Below are 19,441 nucleotides of genomic sequence, written 5' to 3' on the forward strand. Positions count from 1 at the left end.
AAAAAATCAATGGTTCTATTTTGATATATTTATTATTTAATCTTTTCAACATTTTTTATTTATTTCACTGTTCGTTGTTCAAAGTACATTTTAATGGGGAAAAAACATAAACATAAACATAATTCCTAACAACTAAAAAAAAGTTAAAAGAACAAAATGTAAAAAAAATAAAAATTACAAGAACTAAAAAGATTATATTCATAGTAGTATCTGATGGAGCGCTTTTGGAAACCCAGGACAAGCAGGATTTGGCGGAATCATAAGGGATAGTCTTGGGAACTGGCACACAGGTTTTATGGGATCCTGTGGCTTTAACATCAGTTCATGCAGAGTTACTCGCCATCTATCATGATTTGAAGATAGCTAGAGACAAAGGAATTGGAAGATTGATCTGCGAATCAGATTCGAAGCTTGCTTTGGACTTGATCACTGGAGAAATCAACTTGTTTCATCAATATTTCCCTACCATCTTGTTGATCCATTCGTTGAAGCAGATGGATTGGGAGGTGACCTTTGTGCACGTGTACTGTGAAGGGAACAAGTGTGCAGATTGACTTGCAAAGACGGGAAACTCTTCTCGAGAGGACTTTATTATTCTTGATCATTGTCCCCTCTTTCATATATCAAGCTTTACTTCTTCGAAATTTTCAATAAATCATATACAATACCAAATGAGCACCAAAACACATTAAACAGTGGTCATAAACAATTGGTTTAATGACCTTTCTAAACCAAATCTCTTTCTTCCTTATGGGAGAGTTTGTATGATAGAGAACATAAGCATGCCTTATGTTTTAAACTTATTACGGTTCTCATTATCCTCTAATGGGTCAAACTGATATTATCAATTTCTTGACAGTCTAATAGACTCACTTAAATAAATCACTTTATATTAAATTCATTTAAATGAAAATAACTAATATAAATGTTATAATATAATATGTAGTTAATTAATTAAGAATTATAAAATTCTTAACGTTGGTGATGCCATGGGTGTCACAACCCAAAGGATTTAATTGTTTCTTTTGTTCTTTGTTGCCTTTTCCTTTTCTTACAAATAAAAAATATATATACTTCCTAATAATTATTTATCTTATTAATTTGATTTTGGCCAATTTTATAATTAAGACCTAAGAACTTATAACGGAAATATAGAATCGTTAATAAAAATTTCATTAGAACTTTTAGTAGCATGAAAAAGTCATTAAAAAAATTAACCTAAAAACCTATTAATAAATTAGATTAAAATATAACACCTGAATTCTAAGCACCAAAGTAAAACAGGATGAAAATAACAAGCCATATCCCAGCAAGATTACATGTAATCAGTTGACAAAATGATACACAATAAAATTACCTAGTAAAGCATATATTTCAGTTACCCTATGGCAAAATTGAACCAACCACAGAAGAACTAAATTTTCTTTATCATCAAAATTGCCAGAGAAAAAAAAAACGTTTACTTATACTTCCACAGACATCACTACCACAGAAAAGGGAAACAAAAAATAGCATTTCTAATACTACAGCTGCCCCTAACTGCTTAACTTGCGAACCATGCAAGAACAACTGTTTCACCTTACAGTGGCATATAACATAAGACCAAAAAACAGGAGAAAAAAAAGATAAAAATGACAAACTGAATTTTCAACTATTCAACATTTCTCAGAATGGTATTGCTGGAAGATTCACCATGCTCCTCCCTTGGTGCAAGCATTTAGAGTAGTACTTCCCTGTCATGAATCCAACTGAATTTAAGTGTTGACGACTCCTTGCCTCTTGCTTGAGCTCTCTCCTCCAACCTTCTGATTCTTGGTGGCAGCCCACAAACGTATTCCTGAGCCTTTCTTCCCTCACCTGAAAGTCCGGTTAGCTGCTCCACCTTCCACCTCCCCACCAGAAATTCGAGTATGTCAGCATAGTCCTTTGCAGTGTAGACCCCAATGCGCTGCGCGACGGCAGAGTAGTTATCAAACAGGTTGTCGTCGCGGCCGTCATACATAAGGTGTGCTGGCATAGCAATCTTCTTCCTCATCATGTCGGCAAATGCCATAACTGTACCATCAGGATCAACCTCAAACAGCTTTTCCACTATCTTTGTGTATGCAGTCTCGTGGCGCTTCTCATCTGAGGCAATCATGCCGCAGATCTGTGCCAATTTTATGTCACCATGCTCCTTCGCAAGCCTGGCCGTGTTTCCGTGGGATATGAAGGTTGCCCTCTCTTGAAATGAAGTGTAAATGAAACCAAGGTAGGGGCTGTTCTCGGTCCGAGGATCCTATCCATCAATTTCAATCAGTCAAGAAAGGTCAATACCAGAAATGTGATAAGTGCAGCAGCTATGAAGAATCAATTAGTGTAATGACTTCAGAGCAACATAATAACCTATTTTTACTAATGAATTTCAAGAAAGTATCATCCAATTCTTTGTAATCTAGCCCTTCATTCTGAGAAGATCCTTCAATAGTTTAAAGACACTCGTGTGAATATGAATGTTGCTGACAGTGACACATTAATGCATCCAGAGGAATTAATCAATAAAATTTATATTTCAGGCAGTCGTCCCCCCACCCCCTCAAAACAAATAAAGTATCTATAAATGGGTAGCAAGAGTTTCTTTGACATTGCATAATTGTGTGATTCATTAATAAAACTACAATAGCAGAAGACCAAAATAGACTACAGTTGTATAGGATCTTACCATCCCAGACCCAATAAGGTACTGAATTGTCTTCTCAATTTGTTTCATGTCAACTCGTCCACTCAAGTACAGATATTTGTTAAGAAGATCACCGTGTCTGTTTTCTTCAGCAGTCCATGCCCTTGTCCAAATTGCCCAGGAAGTAAGGCTGGCACCTGTTTCATCACGAACTCCATCCAAAGTATTTAACATAGTTTGGTAAGTAGGCAGAGCTTCCTCTGTGATCATGTCTCCGACAAGAACAACAAAGTAATCATCTGGAATCTCCTTTGCTCTCTCTCTCAGTTCCTTCACTTGCTCTTCAAATCCATCTGAGGAGGGGTCGGGTAAAAAATCCTGTGGTTGCCAACATTTTTCTACAGGTTTAAGATGAGTCAAGATGTTCTGGTCAGCCCAATCCTCCAAAGATTTGAAAATCTCAATCTTCTGGGGAGGCATAGAGTGGGTTACTTGAACATGCACTTCTCTGGGAGGAGTGAATGGCTTCTTAATATTTTCAACCTCTCTACAAAGAAATTCAAATGACTTTTAGAGAAATAATAAAACAACTTTTCAAATGATCATATGCCGGTAAATTTGATCAATAGAGTGAATGGTATTATTGGTAGAAACAATAATCATATAACCCCCACATGTACAACAGTTATACACCATTACATGAACACAGAAAAAATCATAAAAATGGGAACATGAAGTTTGCATGGCATCATAGCAAACAGTTAATCAGTTTTGATACAGCAAGATACACAACCAATGTCTATGATTAAACTGGAGACACTCTGCTCACAACTATCAGGTATAGGGTAAGGATGAATTGGGAGGGTGGGGAGCATATCTTCAATTGGGGAAATGATGCCATTTTTGGCAAATAAAATCGGCTGAAACCCAAGCCATACCCAGTCACATGATCACATCATTTCCATAGAAAAGATTATTGTACACACCTATTACGTACCTAGCCATACACAACGTGTACCTGTACCTAGCATGTGCATGGCACACAAAATGGAGTGCACATGCATCATTGATCAACACAAACTGCACACATAGTCATACATGGACAGTTTCACAGAACGTGCCTACATCATGCCTAGGTTATTCAAATCTTCATCCAAAAACTCAACCGACCAGAAAAACTATTTTGATGCAACGGCAAATAACAATTTGGAACTGTTACCAATACTTTTTATTTTCACCTCCAACAAGAGGATCACAATTAGTAAAAAGTTGGCAACATTCATCAAACCAATATATGCAAAAATCATGGGCTAAGAAACAAGACTCCATACTCCATATCAAATCAATCACAAGGTATCAATACAGAGCAAGTTCCAATCTCCATGGTTGATTATATATTCCACTCGAAACTGAAGAAGAAAGAAGAATCCCAACAAATAAAGTCAAAATTTAGAGAATATGTGCCAACATCAAACAATAAACCAGAAATAACAAGTTCCACAAAACGTGAGCAAAATTCAGGTGGACTAATTTAGAATTTCGACATGGATTGCAAAACCGTTGAACATTATAGAATGACACAGACATGCAATATTTTTTTCTTTCAAAAAATATGAAAGAGTGAACAGCAGAATTGATAACATGAAACCCAATTCAATTAACCACACGTTTCTCTACTGTGCAAACTAACAGAAAAACTGAGCAAGTGAAATAAAAAGTTGTCGGTATTGTAGCACGATGAAACAGATTTCTCAAGTCTCAACCAAATAACAATCCATTTCCAATTCTCACCAACCCAAAGAAAATACATGCAAACCCAAAAAGTAAAGTAAAGAGAGAAAAAAAAAAAGGGAAAACCCAATGGTTTTGTATTGAATGAAATCAAACCACCCCAACCATCAGATTACCAAATCAAACCTATGGGAATGGCCCAACCAATAAATTAAAAATATCTTCCGAGGTTAGCATTTTTCAACAGACAAAATACTTAATTTTAAAGAAAAGAAAAACGTCAATTTCAAAAATAAACGCGAAAAAAACTGGCGCGTCGTTTTCACTGTTCCCAGCTTTCATTTCAGGCATTACACACACAAATGAAAGCCACTATTATGAGAGAGAGAGAGAGAGAGAGAGAGAGAGAGAGAGCTAGAAAAACAAGAAATAAAACAGTAATAATAATAATAATAATAAAATAACAAAACGGTAGATCAAAGTGATAAATGGAGTTGAGAATCGAATTGAAAAGAGGTAAATGCGTGATTTTTAGTTTATGGAAAAATAAAAAAGAGGTAAAAAAGGGGAGAGTGGTTTGTGAAGAGGGGGATCTGAGAGAGGGACTAACTTGGAACCGGAGCGGAGGGTGGAAGCCATGCGGAAGCGGGGAGATCTGAGGCTGGGCATTTGGGGGAGGGAGAAGGTTTGGGTGGGGATAGGGTTCAGTCTCAGAGCCATTGATGAGTGAGTCAGATGAAGCAATGGAAGCATTAGAAATTTTTAGGAGAAGAGAGAGTAATGTAGAAGGAGAGAGGAGGAGCAAGTGTAAGGGAGAGAAGAAGGGACCGGCCACTTAATGAATGGTTTATGCGCATCAATTCGGGATTCGGGATTCGGGGATACACCTGTCTTTTCCTGTTTATCTTAATTACCCCCCACCCCCATTTAGTTTTAAAGGCTTTAATTGTGTTCCACGAGTATCATAGATCATGAATTAGGAAAGGACTAAAATTATATATTTATAATATTTGAAAAAATTTAATTATTACAGTTGAAACATGAAGATTAAAATTGTAAAACAATAATAACTGATACATTAAAAGTATAATTTGACTTTTATATTTTTTAGGATAAATAATCATTTTTGTCATTTAATGTGTAATTTAATGATAAATGTATTCTTAAAAGATGAAAATACAAAATTTAGTCTCTTAAAGTGTAAAGAGTGTAACAAATATATTTGACCGTAACATCCATCACCGTTAATAAAATAGTTTAAGTGACACGGAGGGACAAATTTGTCATGAAATAATTGTCAATGTGGACTGTCAGCCTATGGGCATATTTGTCATAATATTTTTTGACTTTTCGTCTTCTCACCCGCGATAAATATATTCAAACGCTAATAATGAATTCTATAAGAGAGAAGTTAGGAAAAAAAGAGATTAAAAAATAGTAAAATACAACTTAAGATTTGAACTCTTATGCTTTGATTATCTATCTATTTATCCGGTTATCAAATTGTTAATTAGTTTTTTAATTAATCAATATAACTACTTATTTTCCAAAATAAAATAAATTTCTTTAGTTTTATGATATAAAAAAATTTAGTTACCATTTAAAAAAATAAAAGTCATTTATTTCTTGAAATTTTTTGTTTCTTCAATTAATTAGGGGGTGTTTGGTTTGGTTGTTTTCTGTTTTCATTTTCACTGAAAACAGAAAACGGTGATGAAAATATGTTTGGTTTGATTTCTGAAAACATTTTCAGTGAAAATGAAAACAGGAAACAACTAGAAAATGAAAACAATAAATTTTCGTTTTCAATATTTTCAGTTGAGAACACAAACCTCATTTTGGTTAAAATGAAATTGCGGTGACAATGAATGTAGTTTTAAGCAAATCTAAAAATACAAAAAGACAATAAGTCAATATATCATAAATTTTCAGCATTTTTATTTTATGAAAACGGAAAACAAGAAATCAAACCAAACATGTTTTCAGAATTCAAATCTTTTGAAAATGAAAACAGTTTTCAGAAATTGAAAACAGAAAATGAAAATGCAAACCAAACACACCCTTACTAATCTTTATTACGTCATAATATGTCACATGGAATGTAAGGTCGTTGCAACCCCTAAATCAGCGAGAGATACAACTATACGTCCCAAAGGCAAAGAATAAATTTCTATATTATTTTTTTTAAAATTAACCTTTGTATTAGTTTGAGCATTATTGTATTTTTTTATTTAAATTTATATGGGTTCTTTATTCGTTAGTAATTGTTTTCATTTCATTTATATTATGTATAATAAGTGTTATCTCGAGGAAAAACACATAAGTTTTATCCAAAGTATTTTTTCATATTTGAGGTATATATATATACATTTTATTGATTAAGAAAAAATACTTATAATTTCACTTTATCTTTATCTAGTTTAAATTTTGTGACACTTTTTAAAAAAAATAGTTGATTAAATTCTTTTTTTAAAATAAATAAATGAATAAATTTGGTCCCACGACTGGTTGTGTTTTTTCTACTCAAAACTCTCGACATATTATTTTCAATCTAAGTATAAGGGTACTTAAGTTGGAATTGAGATATGGAATACTTTTAAAGATCAAAAGTGAGAAATTTAGTAGAAATTTGATAAAATTATAAGATATAAGATAAAGTTTTTTTAACAGCAAATATTAAGGTTTGAAAGGGAAATCAAAATAATAAATATATATATATATATATATATATATATATATATATATATATTAAAAGACAATTTAAAAAATATATTACATAAGTACTAAACGAATAAGAATAGTAAATTATGAACACATAATAATAATAATAATAATAATAATAATAATAAGTCACAATCTATGATTAACGCTCGAATATATTTATTGCACTTTTTATACTTTCAGGGACTAAATTTTGTATTTTCATCTTAAAGGGATGTATTTGTCAACAGAGTAGGAAGACGAAAAGTCAACAAAAAAATATTATGACAAATATGTACATATGCTAGCAATCCATGTTGACAATCATTTCAGTGACAAATTTATCTCTTCATACCACGTAAACTATTTTATTAACGGTGACGGACGGAAGTTAACGGCTGGATATATTTGTAACACTTTTTACACTTTGAGGGACTAAATTTTATATTTTCATATTTCAGGAACTAAATTTTGTATTTTCATCTTTCAAGGATGCATTTGTCAGCGAATTACTCATTGAGGGACAAAAGTAATTATTTACCCTATTTTTTATTTAGCTAAAATATGTTATTTTTGGTCTTGTATATAAATAATAAATTAATTTTTTCTTTGGTCATAGTTATAAGAAACCATAATTAATTTTTAAACTCGTCATAGGTTAACTTTCTTTAATATCTTTAATTCATTGTTAATTTTATTTACATTCGTTGAACCTATTAAACTTATAATATTTAAACTTAAAGACACTTTTAAAATAAAATTTATATTTATAATAATATTAAATATGATCACTATTTTTCTTGATTTTGATAATTTGTCTTATCTTTCTTATATATAAAAGATAGTATTATTCAATTTCTTGTGTTTTTAATTTTATTCAATTTGATTGTTCATGTTTTAAAATATTGATTTTAATCCTTGAAGTTTTTTAAATGAGTCAAAATGATGATTTTATCAATTTAAAATCAACACTATTAATAAGTTAAAAACTATCACACAACAATACTTTATTTCCTAAATTACTTTTGCACACATGGGTTTCTTTAATTTATGAAAATAGCACTTTATAGAAGAGAATAAGTGTCATTTAACTATTTAAGGCAATTACATCATCATGTAAAATAGGAGATATCTGGTGAGGAAAATCTTCAAGCCAATAAAACTCATGGAAAGAAAAATCATGTTTTGCTAAAAGATTAGCCACCCTATTTCCTTCTCTCTTCGTGAACTACAAAGGCACAAGCTGGCGTCTGGCAGTCAGTGAAACATAATCCTTTAACACTTCAGCGACATACGATATATATCTCATCGTAAATCCCTTCTCCATAAACTATGTAGTACCTGACAATCTATTTCAAACACCTTATTGGTGAAGCATATATATTTCTATCTACATGAATACTCCATTTAAAGGTGACAGATTCTACAACCAGAGGATCATAACATGACGCTGAAAAACTTGTAGCAGCAGCCAAACATTGTCCCTTTTCATCTATGAAGATAACCCAGAAACCAGTTCTTTTACTATGCAAAATTGAGGCATCAAAATTAACTTTAATCTCATCAGGATTTGGGAGACACCAGACAATGGGAGCTTGCTCTTTCTCTGTCTCTGTCATTGTTCTATATGAGTTTAGCAAAATTGCCGTATTCAACACCTTAGGAAATAGAAATAGGAGTTTCCCGTTTAAAAGACATAAGGTCATTTCTGCATTTCCATAGCGCCCACAAAAGTTCAAAAACATTTGATGCAAAATCTGGACCATCCATAGAAAGACATGAACTTATCCACGCTGCAAAATGAATGTGGCAGTTAAAAACCACCATTATGCTTTTAACTACCACTATTATTGTAAAATTATAACTAAGCAGAAATAAAGTAAAGTTTGTTTAATGCACTAAATCTTTGAGAAAACTATCGTCATTCCAAAGCTAGAAATTATCAAGTTTAACATTCGTTTCAACAATAAAAGAAACAATAATACAAGTGTGTTTTCAAATCTAAAGTATTCCCAATTTTGTTTGCACATACAAGGAACAAAATCAGAAGGGAAGAGGAACAATCAAATTCAAACCCTACGAATTTGAAGCCTAGTGGATAAAGCAATAATCACTCAATCAAGCTGCAAAGATGACCACTTAAATTGTTCAATCTTCGAGCCAACAATGTACACTAGAATCTGTTCAAGCTCACCTTCAATGGATCACAAAGCGTTTTTGCATTGTTCATCTTCTACTTTTTTCCAATTCAGGAACCACCAAAACCCTAGATCAAACGCTACCAAATTTTTGTTCTCTATTTTCAAAATTAGAATATTTGTGGGTCTTTTCTTGCAATGATTTAAATTGCAGTTTCTAGTATTTATTTGTTTCTAATTTGGGGTTTGAAAATGGGAAACAAAAAGAAAGAAGAGAAGAACAAGAAAATTACCAGATGTCTCATGAAGCTTTCATTGAATCAAATTAAAGATGTATCAAATGCAACAACTTGGTAAATTCAACTCCTATTTTTTAATTTGATTCTTTTTTCTTCTTTGGTTTGTTGAACATGTGTTTTAGTTTCATTTAATTTTTATAATTTTAAATAATAGTGACAATTAAAGACTGTTACTATGGTTTTTACATGTGAAAAAATGAAATATTGTTCTGTGGTGGTTTTTAATCACTACTATGTTAAAATTATTAAGATATTAGTTTTAAACTAAGGAAACAATCGTATTGATTCTCTTTAAAAATTTAACAAATTAAAATAAATATTTTAAAATATGAAGGACCATTAAAATGAACATTTTAAAACGTTTTTTTTTTCAGAAAAAGGAATAAAAAGCGTTATCTAAAGTATTATAAGAACAAAAAATAAAATAAACATAATTTTCAAAAATTAAAAATTAAAAGTAATAATTTTACAAGAATGAAAAGTAAAAAAAAAATTAAATTATAAGAATTAGAAAGATATTTAAAGCAAAAAAATTATAATATTTTAAGTAAAAATATATATATTTATATTTTTAATTTATTAGTTATTTAGTGCATGTTTAGATTGCTTTGCAAACTTAAGTTTGAATCAAAATTAAGTTTGAAAACTGAGTTTGTAAAAGTATCCCAATAATTATTTCTTCCAAACTGAACTGAATTTTCTGACTAAATTTTATCATCAAACATACTTTTTAAGGAGAAATCAAACATAATTTTAAATTCATTTTTCTCTCATAACGAAATTTGGAGCTTTTAATGTATTAATAGGTTAATGCTGATGTTGATGTAAATCAAACTTTTTTTCGAAGGGATGTAAACCAAACTTGAAGATCAACAAAACATTAAAAAAATGAACTTTAAGATTAATGATCTCCTTTGCAGAGATTATGACAATGATGACTAATAAGTCTATAACTATTAATGTGCGAGGAATTAGTTTATTAAGTTATTGAAATAACTTAATCTTATTGTACCTCAATTGCGAAAAGTCTTATTATATAATGTTGATTGGACCTCAATTGGAAAAAGTCTTGTAATATAATGTCGGGAACTAGATTCGTTAAAAATTTAAAATCAATTATATTATTAGAATATTAACATTTTGATATTGCATGTTATATTTATATTCGATTATAACCTAGATGGTTGGAAACAAGTATTAATATATTAAAATTAAAGTTAAATTATTTATGTAATATTTAAGTTTGATCTTTGGTGATCAAATTCTGTATTAATAAAGATTTTTTTTCTCTAATAAACTAGAGAATTAAGAAAAAAAATATTATATTCAATTATTTTTATCCTTTATTTATTTTTAACTTTTTTATAAGTACCCATCACAAAAATATATTTAAAAGTTAAATTTTTTTTTGTATCTTTGTATTTGAGAAACATTTTCCTTTTAAAATATGCAAAATTGTATAACTTTAACCACTCACCCATCCATGTGTGAAAAAGTCCAGTTTGCTGTTTAATATGAATGAATGACTTGGTAATTCTACTAGTCAAGTTGTGAGAAAAACAAAAATAAATATATTAATGTTAATGATTAATTTTATTAAAATGTGAGGAAAAGATTCAAATGTTATGTTTTTCTTTTTTTTTCTTCCTCGATCAAATCAACCTTATAATTCCAAACAAAAATAACATATAAACTTTAAAAAGTAAACTTTAATTCTACCAAAAAGTTTAAATTAAACCATTAATTCTATTTGTTCCGTTTCTGCCAAATGTCTTAATATCAAAATATTTACTTTATAAAATATTGCCATGATAAATAACATTACAGTACAACTATCTAACATCAAGAAAGCAGATTTTTTTTTTTTTGGACTGCTAGAAATCACAGTTACTGAACATCGAAATTATAAAGCTTCACGTTACGTTTAGATTATACAAATAAAAAATTTAAAATAAATGAAAGAGAATCATTATTTTACGAAACTAATTTTACTATTAATATTATATAAAAATTAAAAATAAAACTTATAAAAATATTAATAATAAATCATTAATACTATATTAAAAACAAAAGTAATTACTACTTATTTTAAGATAAAAGAGTAATGACATATAAATAGAGTAATTATTTAAAAAAAAATAATTAATATATCTTAAATTTTATAAATAACATATAAGTAAAATGTTTTTTTATTTAAAAATCTGACATTTAAGAAAAACGAGGAAGTAATTATTTACTGTTGGAGCGATGAAATAACTGTGATTTTCCATAATTCCATATGCGTGAGACACGGAGGATGGTTCTCACATTCGAAAAATGAAGTTAATCTGTGATGGATCGGTTTCGGAGAAAAAGGGTCATTAAGTCAACCCATGCATTAATTATTGCCCTCCGTTAATTTCAAGGTTCTTCAAAGTTCCTCCTATGAATGTCTAGCAATATATGCATATAGATTTCAGCAATGCCTAAAATGTATGGAAATCACATGTGAGCTATATATACATATAGGATTACGATTAAATACTTCCTCCATTTCAAAATAAATGTATCTTATGTTATTTTATATTAATCAAGAAAAATTAATAATTTTATAAAATTAATCTTATTAAATAAATGGAAAAAATAATATTAACATTAGATTATAAAATTAAAGTAATATTTATTTGGAGTATTAATATAAAAATAATTAATATTATATTGAAAAGTTAAAAATAACACTTATGTTGTAACAAATTTTTTCTCTCAAATGTGACTCTTATTTTGGGTCAGAGATAATATTTACTAATAATAGTAGTAGTATATTTTTCTACTATTAAAAATTGCTATAAAAATATATTTATAACATAATTTTAATTTAAAATTAATATAAAACATTTTTACACTTTTTTTTCTTCAACAATAGGCTATCATGAATAATCCAAAAGTTGAGTCAATTGTGTGAGCTAGGTTCCATTACGATATAGTATATATTTAGCAACAAAAGTTACATTTACTTAATATAAAAAAATTTCTTAAACCCAAGACAATTATATGTTACGTGTAAAATTAGTCTCTAATCTAATAAGAGGAACACCTCTCATCACTAACAAAAAAACAAAAAAATTATCATGATTTACAAGTCTTTTTTGTAATATTTACTTTAATAATATACCTACCGTTATTTACATTAGTTGATAATATATAAACATTTTTATACGGGGAATGCATCAAATTAAAATTATATAGCATAAAGGCTATATTTTTAATAAATCATTTTTTATTTCTGAATTTGATAGCAAAACTGATGCATATTGTTATAATCTTAGTAGCATGAATAAGATAGGATTATCAGAAATGTTTACTTAAACGTAATTTGCTTAAGTTGTGTAAATTAAATAAATAAATAGTCATCATAATTCATAAAACTATATTATTTCAACTATTTTTTACAAGTTTAATTTATATACATATACTACTACCAATGTAAATTCTTATACAAATATTTAACAAAATTTGTCTATTTAAAGTGTGTTTGGATAGATAATTTGAACCGTTAATCTAAAATTTATTGTTTAAATTTTTTATGAAAAATTTAAATTTTTAAAATTTTTAAACAAACTTTTAAATAATTGAAAATGTGAAATTTTAATTTATGTGAGAAATTATGGCACCGCAATCTCATGCTCTCTCGCATTCTTGTTTTCACACACTGGCAACCCCTTGGGCTTACTTATGAAGTGGTCGGCATTATATGGCTTTAATGGAAAAAAAAGTGATGTTAATATATTGTGAAGTAAGTTGCGCGTGAAAACCATTTTGTTCAATTCAAAGCAATATTTATTGTTTTGCTAATTATCTAATACTAATAGACATGAACTGCCCACTTTCCTTTTCTTCAATGAAAGTAGACTTATTCGCCATGAGGCTTTTATTGGACTGTTACTGAACTTATTCTACATTTTTTTTTCACATATATAATTTTGTTTAACGTAAAATTGGATATTAAATATGAATATTTTTTTTGATAAAAGTTCAAATCTTATTTTATCACTCGGTAAAAAATCTTATTTTATCATGGTGTAAAATATTAGTTTTTTTTTAGTAGATAACGTTTGTTTTACGGTACAGTTTTATATTTTCAAAAATATTATGTTCAACAATGTTATTCTCATAGATATGTTTGATTAATATTTAGTAATTGAAATATATTTAATTAAAAAGTAAAAATAGAAAACGAAATATAGTAGAATGCAGTAAAAATATATAGGTAGTTATTGTAAAAAAATACTAACTTTTATATCCTTTCTCATGTGAATAAAATTTACTTATGTAACTTTCCTGAGAATTCAACATATCTGGGAATATATTCTTATAACTTTCTGATAAACATGGTATATGTATTTCCACTCTCCTATCCTCGATAATGAAAGAACATGACGTGAAATGAATGTTCCTATAAAACTGTATTTTATATTTTCTTCTAGTTTAAGCCTAAACACAAAGATAATGGACTACTTTTTTTATGTGAATTAATTGATATAAAATTGTTTTTAGCTTAATTAATAGTTGTAAATTCTAATTTTAAATATGTAATTATGTGTTAATAATGAAACAATTTTTTTTTGAGACCTTTTATCCTCCTCATAGGTCTTTCGCCATGAATCTATATATATTAAACTTTTATCAATTTTAAATATTAATCATTGGAATAAATTATAAATAAAAAAGTGATGAGTTTTGATAATATTGACTCTAATAATAATTTTAATAATATTTTGATAATAGTTCTAATAGAAATTTCAAAATAATTTTGGTAGTAATTTCGATAATAATAAGAAGTAAGAATTAAAATTGTAAAAATTTTGAGAATAAATGAAGATTGAAAAGGTAAGGTTTCAAGAAGAAATTAAAATTGAAAAAAGTAAAAGGGTTGAGGAAAATGAAAACTGAAATTGGAATTTTTGTTAAATTGGCCTAACCCGTCAATTCATAAACGACGAGTAAGATTAAGAAGATATGAGAGTGTTATATGTTTCAACCCTTATTACAATGGTACAAACTAATATTTATTGACAATAATTCCTAATTACTCATAATTTCCCAAATAACTTTCATTAACTTTCGATCATCACCTTCACAGTCAATGACTTTTATCTTTGATTGTGACCTTTAATGACTTATATATCCAATCTTCACTATTGATATCTTTTATTACCTCGATGTTTTTCAAATCTTGATATTTTCTAAATCTTTATTTATTTTATCATCATATAATTAACTAAAAGACTATATTTTAACATTTACTCAAAATAATATATTAAAATACCATTTCTCAATATTTCGTCGAAAATAATTTTTTAATAATAAAAAAATGTGAATGTTAACACTATGATAATTGGGAAAGAAAGTTTTTTCGCCGACTAGAGTGTTGAGAAATGTTCCAAGTTTACGATTCCTAAGAAGCTTTTCGAGCTATGCATGGCTTGTAAATATGGGTAAAGGAAATGGTTGAAAAGTTATTCTAGACAAGACCGAGAGGTCTATAATAAGACAAAATAAAGATGTTCGAAAAGTTGATTGTCATGTGTATCTAAGGTTGGGGGTTTAAGTGTTATTCAAAAAATGTTGTCAAACATATTGGAGAAGTAATGTAATTGGGAGAAGTTACCTGGGTAATTAATGGAGGTTAGTAATTAGAGCAACGCGTGGGACAAATGTCAACCTCTTAGACAAGTGGTTTAACCTAAAGTAGACATGTGTCTTTATCTCAATATCTGAACGTTAATTAGGATTTCTATAAATTGTAGATATGGTGTAATCATCTTCTAGTTTTTGAACATTACTCACTTCTTGTACATCAAATTGTCTCACACATGACTCATGATTCTAATGGAAAAGTGTATCTTCTTGTCGATTTCTTTATTTTTTATTAGTGTAGATTTACTACTTTGCTTCTGCTTTCCATCTTATTCTTTTTTTTAATAACACTTTTTTCTATTTATAACTCATTTTTATTACTTTTATGATTTATGGTTTTCTTGATTCAAACTTCAAATGATACTTTTACTAATTGAGGTGAATAGTAAATGATGTGAAGGCAAGTATTGATGCTTGCCAATAGAAATTAAATAATTTTATTTATATGAATTCAATATTGAAAAATATCGTCAAACACTCTTTTAATACCAAAGTGTTTGTTAAAATTAAATTAAGTTTAAGTCTTTTTCAAGTTGAGAATCAAGTGGATTGTTAGTTCGATTAAAGAACTCACAATTATTTTAATTTGAAATATAAATTCTCATCATTATAACTCATATTTATTGAATTAAAATCTTGAATCACAAATTAAATTTTACCATCAACATTGTTCATAGTAATCTTAATTCGAGTAGAATTGCATTAAATTATGTCAATTACCAATATGATGTGTTATAATCGATAAATAATATTTCATTTTAAATATGTGATCAAATATTTAATTATGAAGTTTGTGTATATAGAAAACATATATTCGGAAAGAGGAGATATCTTGGATTAAAAAAAGAAGTAAAACTGGATTAAGATAAGAATCCAAATAAAATGGAAGTATTAATTTTTTATTTGAGATAAAAAAAATGAAAGTTTTTTTTAATTGAATTTTGCATATAATTTTTTTTCTTTAAAGTGGGGAAATTCTTTGTTGTATTTTTTAAATGATTAAATAAATTTTTATAACATAAAAATTTATAAATAATGTTATAAATTTATAATAAGAAAAACAATATACTAAAATTTTAAACTTGTCCTAAATTTAATTTTTAATTGTTTTCACTTATTTATACTCATTTAAATAAGTAAAGAATTTTTTTTATTCATCCATTTTTTTCTATTGTATTTTATTTTATTTTTATCCTTTTCTATGAGGTTATATTGGTATAATACACATGTTTATAAATGCACATAAAATTATAATAAAAGATATTTACAGGAAAATGTAAAAGTAATTTTACAAAAAAAAATATTTAAAATTTATAATTAAGATGTATATAATTACTTAATAAGGGTAAAATATGTTTGAGGTCCATTAAAATTTGAAAAATATTATTCATCCTTATTATATTTTTCTTATTAATTTAGTTTTTATAAAAATAAAACATATTTTTATTGGTCGTCAGTGGTCATTCCATTGGACAGTTCTCTTACATGATTAACAAGCTTAATTATTTTCTCTTTCTAATTTTTCAAGCACACTCAAAAGACACTAGCACTTAGTGTTGTTTTATCTTTCCCCATAATCTCATCAGGAAGTGCAAGAAAATCATTCAGGAACTGACAAAAATTATAATTTTTAGAAGTGTTTAGCTACCATAAATTGAAGATTTTTATCTTTGAAACTAACTTATCTAACACGCTTCATGTGTTTCATAGACCAATTTTACAATATTATCTAATATGGACATCAAATCTTATTGGAGTATTGACAATTGACACGTATGATTTAGTCACTTATTTATTTTACTAAATTTTGTAAATGAATTATTTTTTGAATTTATAGTTTAAATTATTTTATATGAAGATTAAGATAATGATGATTCATTTTAATTAATTTCATTTTTTCCTTAGCCCATGCGAGCACGACCATTCTGCCAATATGCCTCCACATGTATTAGCATCTTTGTCTTTGATTTTTTTTTTTGGAATAAAAAATAAGAAGTGGCATCTTTGTCTCTGTTTACTTACCTAATAAGATTCTGCTTGATGAACTGTCGCAAGAGATGGTTTCGGCCTCTACGAATGATGTTTTAACTTAACATCTTCATTAATATAATTATTCTCATTTCAAAAAACAAAAATGAAAACATATTAATGTCTTTCAATGGATTAACATGCCTGCTTACATATAAATAGACATATTTTTTTTCCTTTTTGTTACAATAATAGACTAATATGTTTAGAATTTTCTTTTATCAGCGAGCGCATATATTAATAGAGTTTATCACTAGGACCGCATCCGGTGTGATTTTTACCAAAAGAAAATAAGTTTAGACCAATAGTATACATGAACCTAAATCTTTATCTATTACAAAAACTAAATGATGTCATGACATAATAATAATAATTAGGGATGAGAAAATGAACCCAAATTCTATGAGTATTTATAAAAATATATGCACACTAAGAAAATAATTACCCACTTATTATAGTTAGAAATGAGAAATGGTATTTATCCAAAAATTTGTACCAGGGTGGATGCAGGTATGGGTACTATAGTATTCATCCATCCCACAGCACACATGTCATGTATATATATATATATATATATATATATATATATATATATATATATATATATATATATATATATATATATATAATATTACTTAAGTAAATAATTTATATTATATATATATATTTCTTTTGTAAAAAAATTATAATTCAATTGGTATTTTAAAGTCACAATCCATGCTTTCCAATTTAAGTGTTGAAGTTGTAATTGAAATTATTGGACTAAGATTTGTCACATGATTTTATTTCATGTAAGACCTTTTTATGTTGGGGTGGTGAAATGCGATCATGATTTTGATTTGTAAATTTCATGTTAGCACTTTTATGTTGAGGCCAATATTATCTATATGTTTTCAAATATTATTATGGTTTTTGATTGACTTGTAAATCCCGAATATTATTTTGTATAGCAGGATGATATTGGATCTAACATATCTTATTATATTTCCTTCACTCTATTTAAGAATAATAAATTCATATATGTATACTATCATCACATGATGTCCAAGTTTAATTAGAGATTTTGTTAAGCAATTAGAACATTAATTTTAAGAATCAATTTGTTGGATTAGTTATATTTGTAATGTTGTTTATTTATGACTTAAGTTTGAACAAATCAATGTTATGTTTGTTTGTTTTTAATATTATGTGTGAATGTTTAAATTATATAAGAGTGAATTTTCAATTTACTTGTAGTAAGTTTTTTAATTAGTATATTTTTATTGATTTATTAAATTTATACATAAGTAAAGTGCGGTCACGGATGCAAGTTCGCGCACATAGGTATCAAATAATATAGAAGTAAGGATTAAAGTTATTTCAAATACCAATATTTTTTTGAAACGTGGATATGAAAATGGGTATTATAGACCCTACCCATCTCTATCCCTTATAATAACTAACCTTAAAAGTTTATAAATATTGTTAAATTATTTAAAAAGCTAAATATGATTTTCAAAGAAAAAACGTAGTTTAATTAATTTGTTCAGTAAAGATTAATTAGACTTAGACCAAATTAATTCATGAGCTTTTGACAGGTCATTTGACCTATTTACATCCCTAATTGAAAGCTAGAGTACCCTAATTGAGAAGTAGAGTAAGATTGTTAGAGTCCAATTATTTGTTTGTTTATGTGCTTCTTTAACTGAAAAACATATTTAAAAAGGCTTTTATATATTTTTAAATAAACCTCAAATTAGGTATTTTTTAAATGTCTTTTTCAGAGATGAAAGAAGTATCTTCCGGAAAAAAGGAGTTTAAAAATACGCAACAAAAAAAAATGCTTTTTTCAAAAGCTTATTCAAATTCACCATTGATTAGTAATACTTATAATAAATTAATAGAAGTAGAGACATTCTAGGTCAAAGAAATTGAATGCTAACTAGGAGAGTTTCAAATGGGATTCTCCTCCATTAGATCTTCATTGCCTCATCTGGCAGATGCTCTGAACCTGTTTTTTTTTTTAGCAGGAATTAACTCTTGTCTTTGTTCTTTCCTTACAGTTGTACCCTAAAAAACAAGTAAAATGCTAACTAATACTCTTAAAACATGATTTTCAATGATTTTATTAGAAAGAATAATCATATACTTTCCCATTATTTTCAATGTAATCCTTAAAAAAATAACTTTCTATTTAAAGATTTCTTAGCCAATACTCTTAAAACACTGTT

At 27.7% G+C, this 19,441-nt stretch overlaps 1 protein-coding gene across 2 annotated transcripts; it reads right to left on the reverse strand.

Annotated features, from left to right (window-relative positions):
* Positions 1-1,244: 1,244 nt before the first annotated feature.
* Positions 1,245-5,297, reverse strand: SAD2 (stearoyl-ACP desaturase 2). Of its 2 annotated transcripts, none has more exons than NM_001251615.3 (3): positions 5,001-5,297; positions 2,702-3,206; positions 1,245-2,278 (listed from the first exon to the last, which is right to left on the reverse strand). In NM_001251615.3, the coding sequence occupies exons 1-3, from the start codon at positions 5,141-5,143 to the stop codon at positions 1,718-1,720; spliced, it is 1,209 nt and encodes a 402-aa protein (NP_001238544.1). In that variant the 5' UTR covers positions 5,144-5,297; the 3' UTR covers positions 1,245-1,717. The 2 variants fall into 2 exon arrangements, with proteins under 2 accessions (NP_001238544.1, XP_040872757.1); XM_041016823.1 differs by lacking the exon at positions 5,001-5,297 and adding an exon at positions 3,991-4,010 and having other exon boundaries at positions 1,409-2,278.
* Between the last annotated feature and the right edge of the window lie 14,144 nt (positions 5,298-19,441).

Source organism: Glycine max, chromosome 7 (assembly GCF_000004515.6).
Source record: "Glycine max cultivar Williams 82 chromosome 7, Glycine_max_v4.0, whole genome shotgun sequence".
NCBI classification, from domain to species: Eukaryota; Viridiplantae; Streptophyta; class Magnoliopsida; order Fabales; family Fabaceae; genus Glycine; species Glycine max.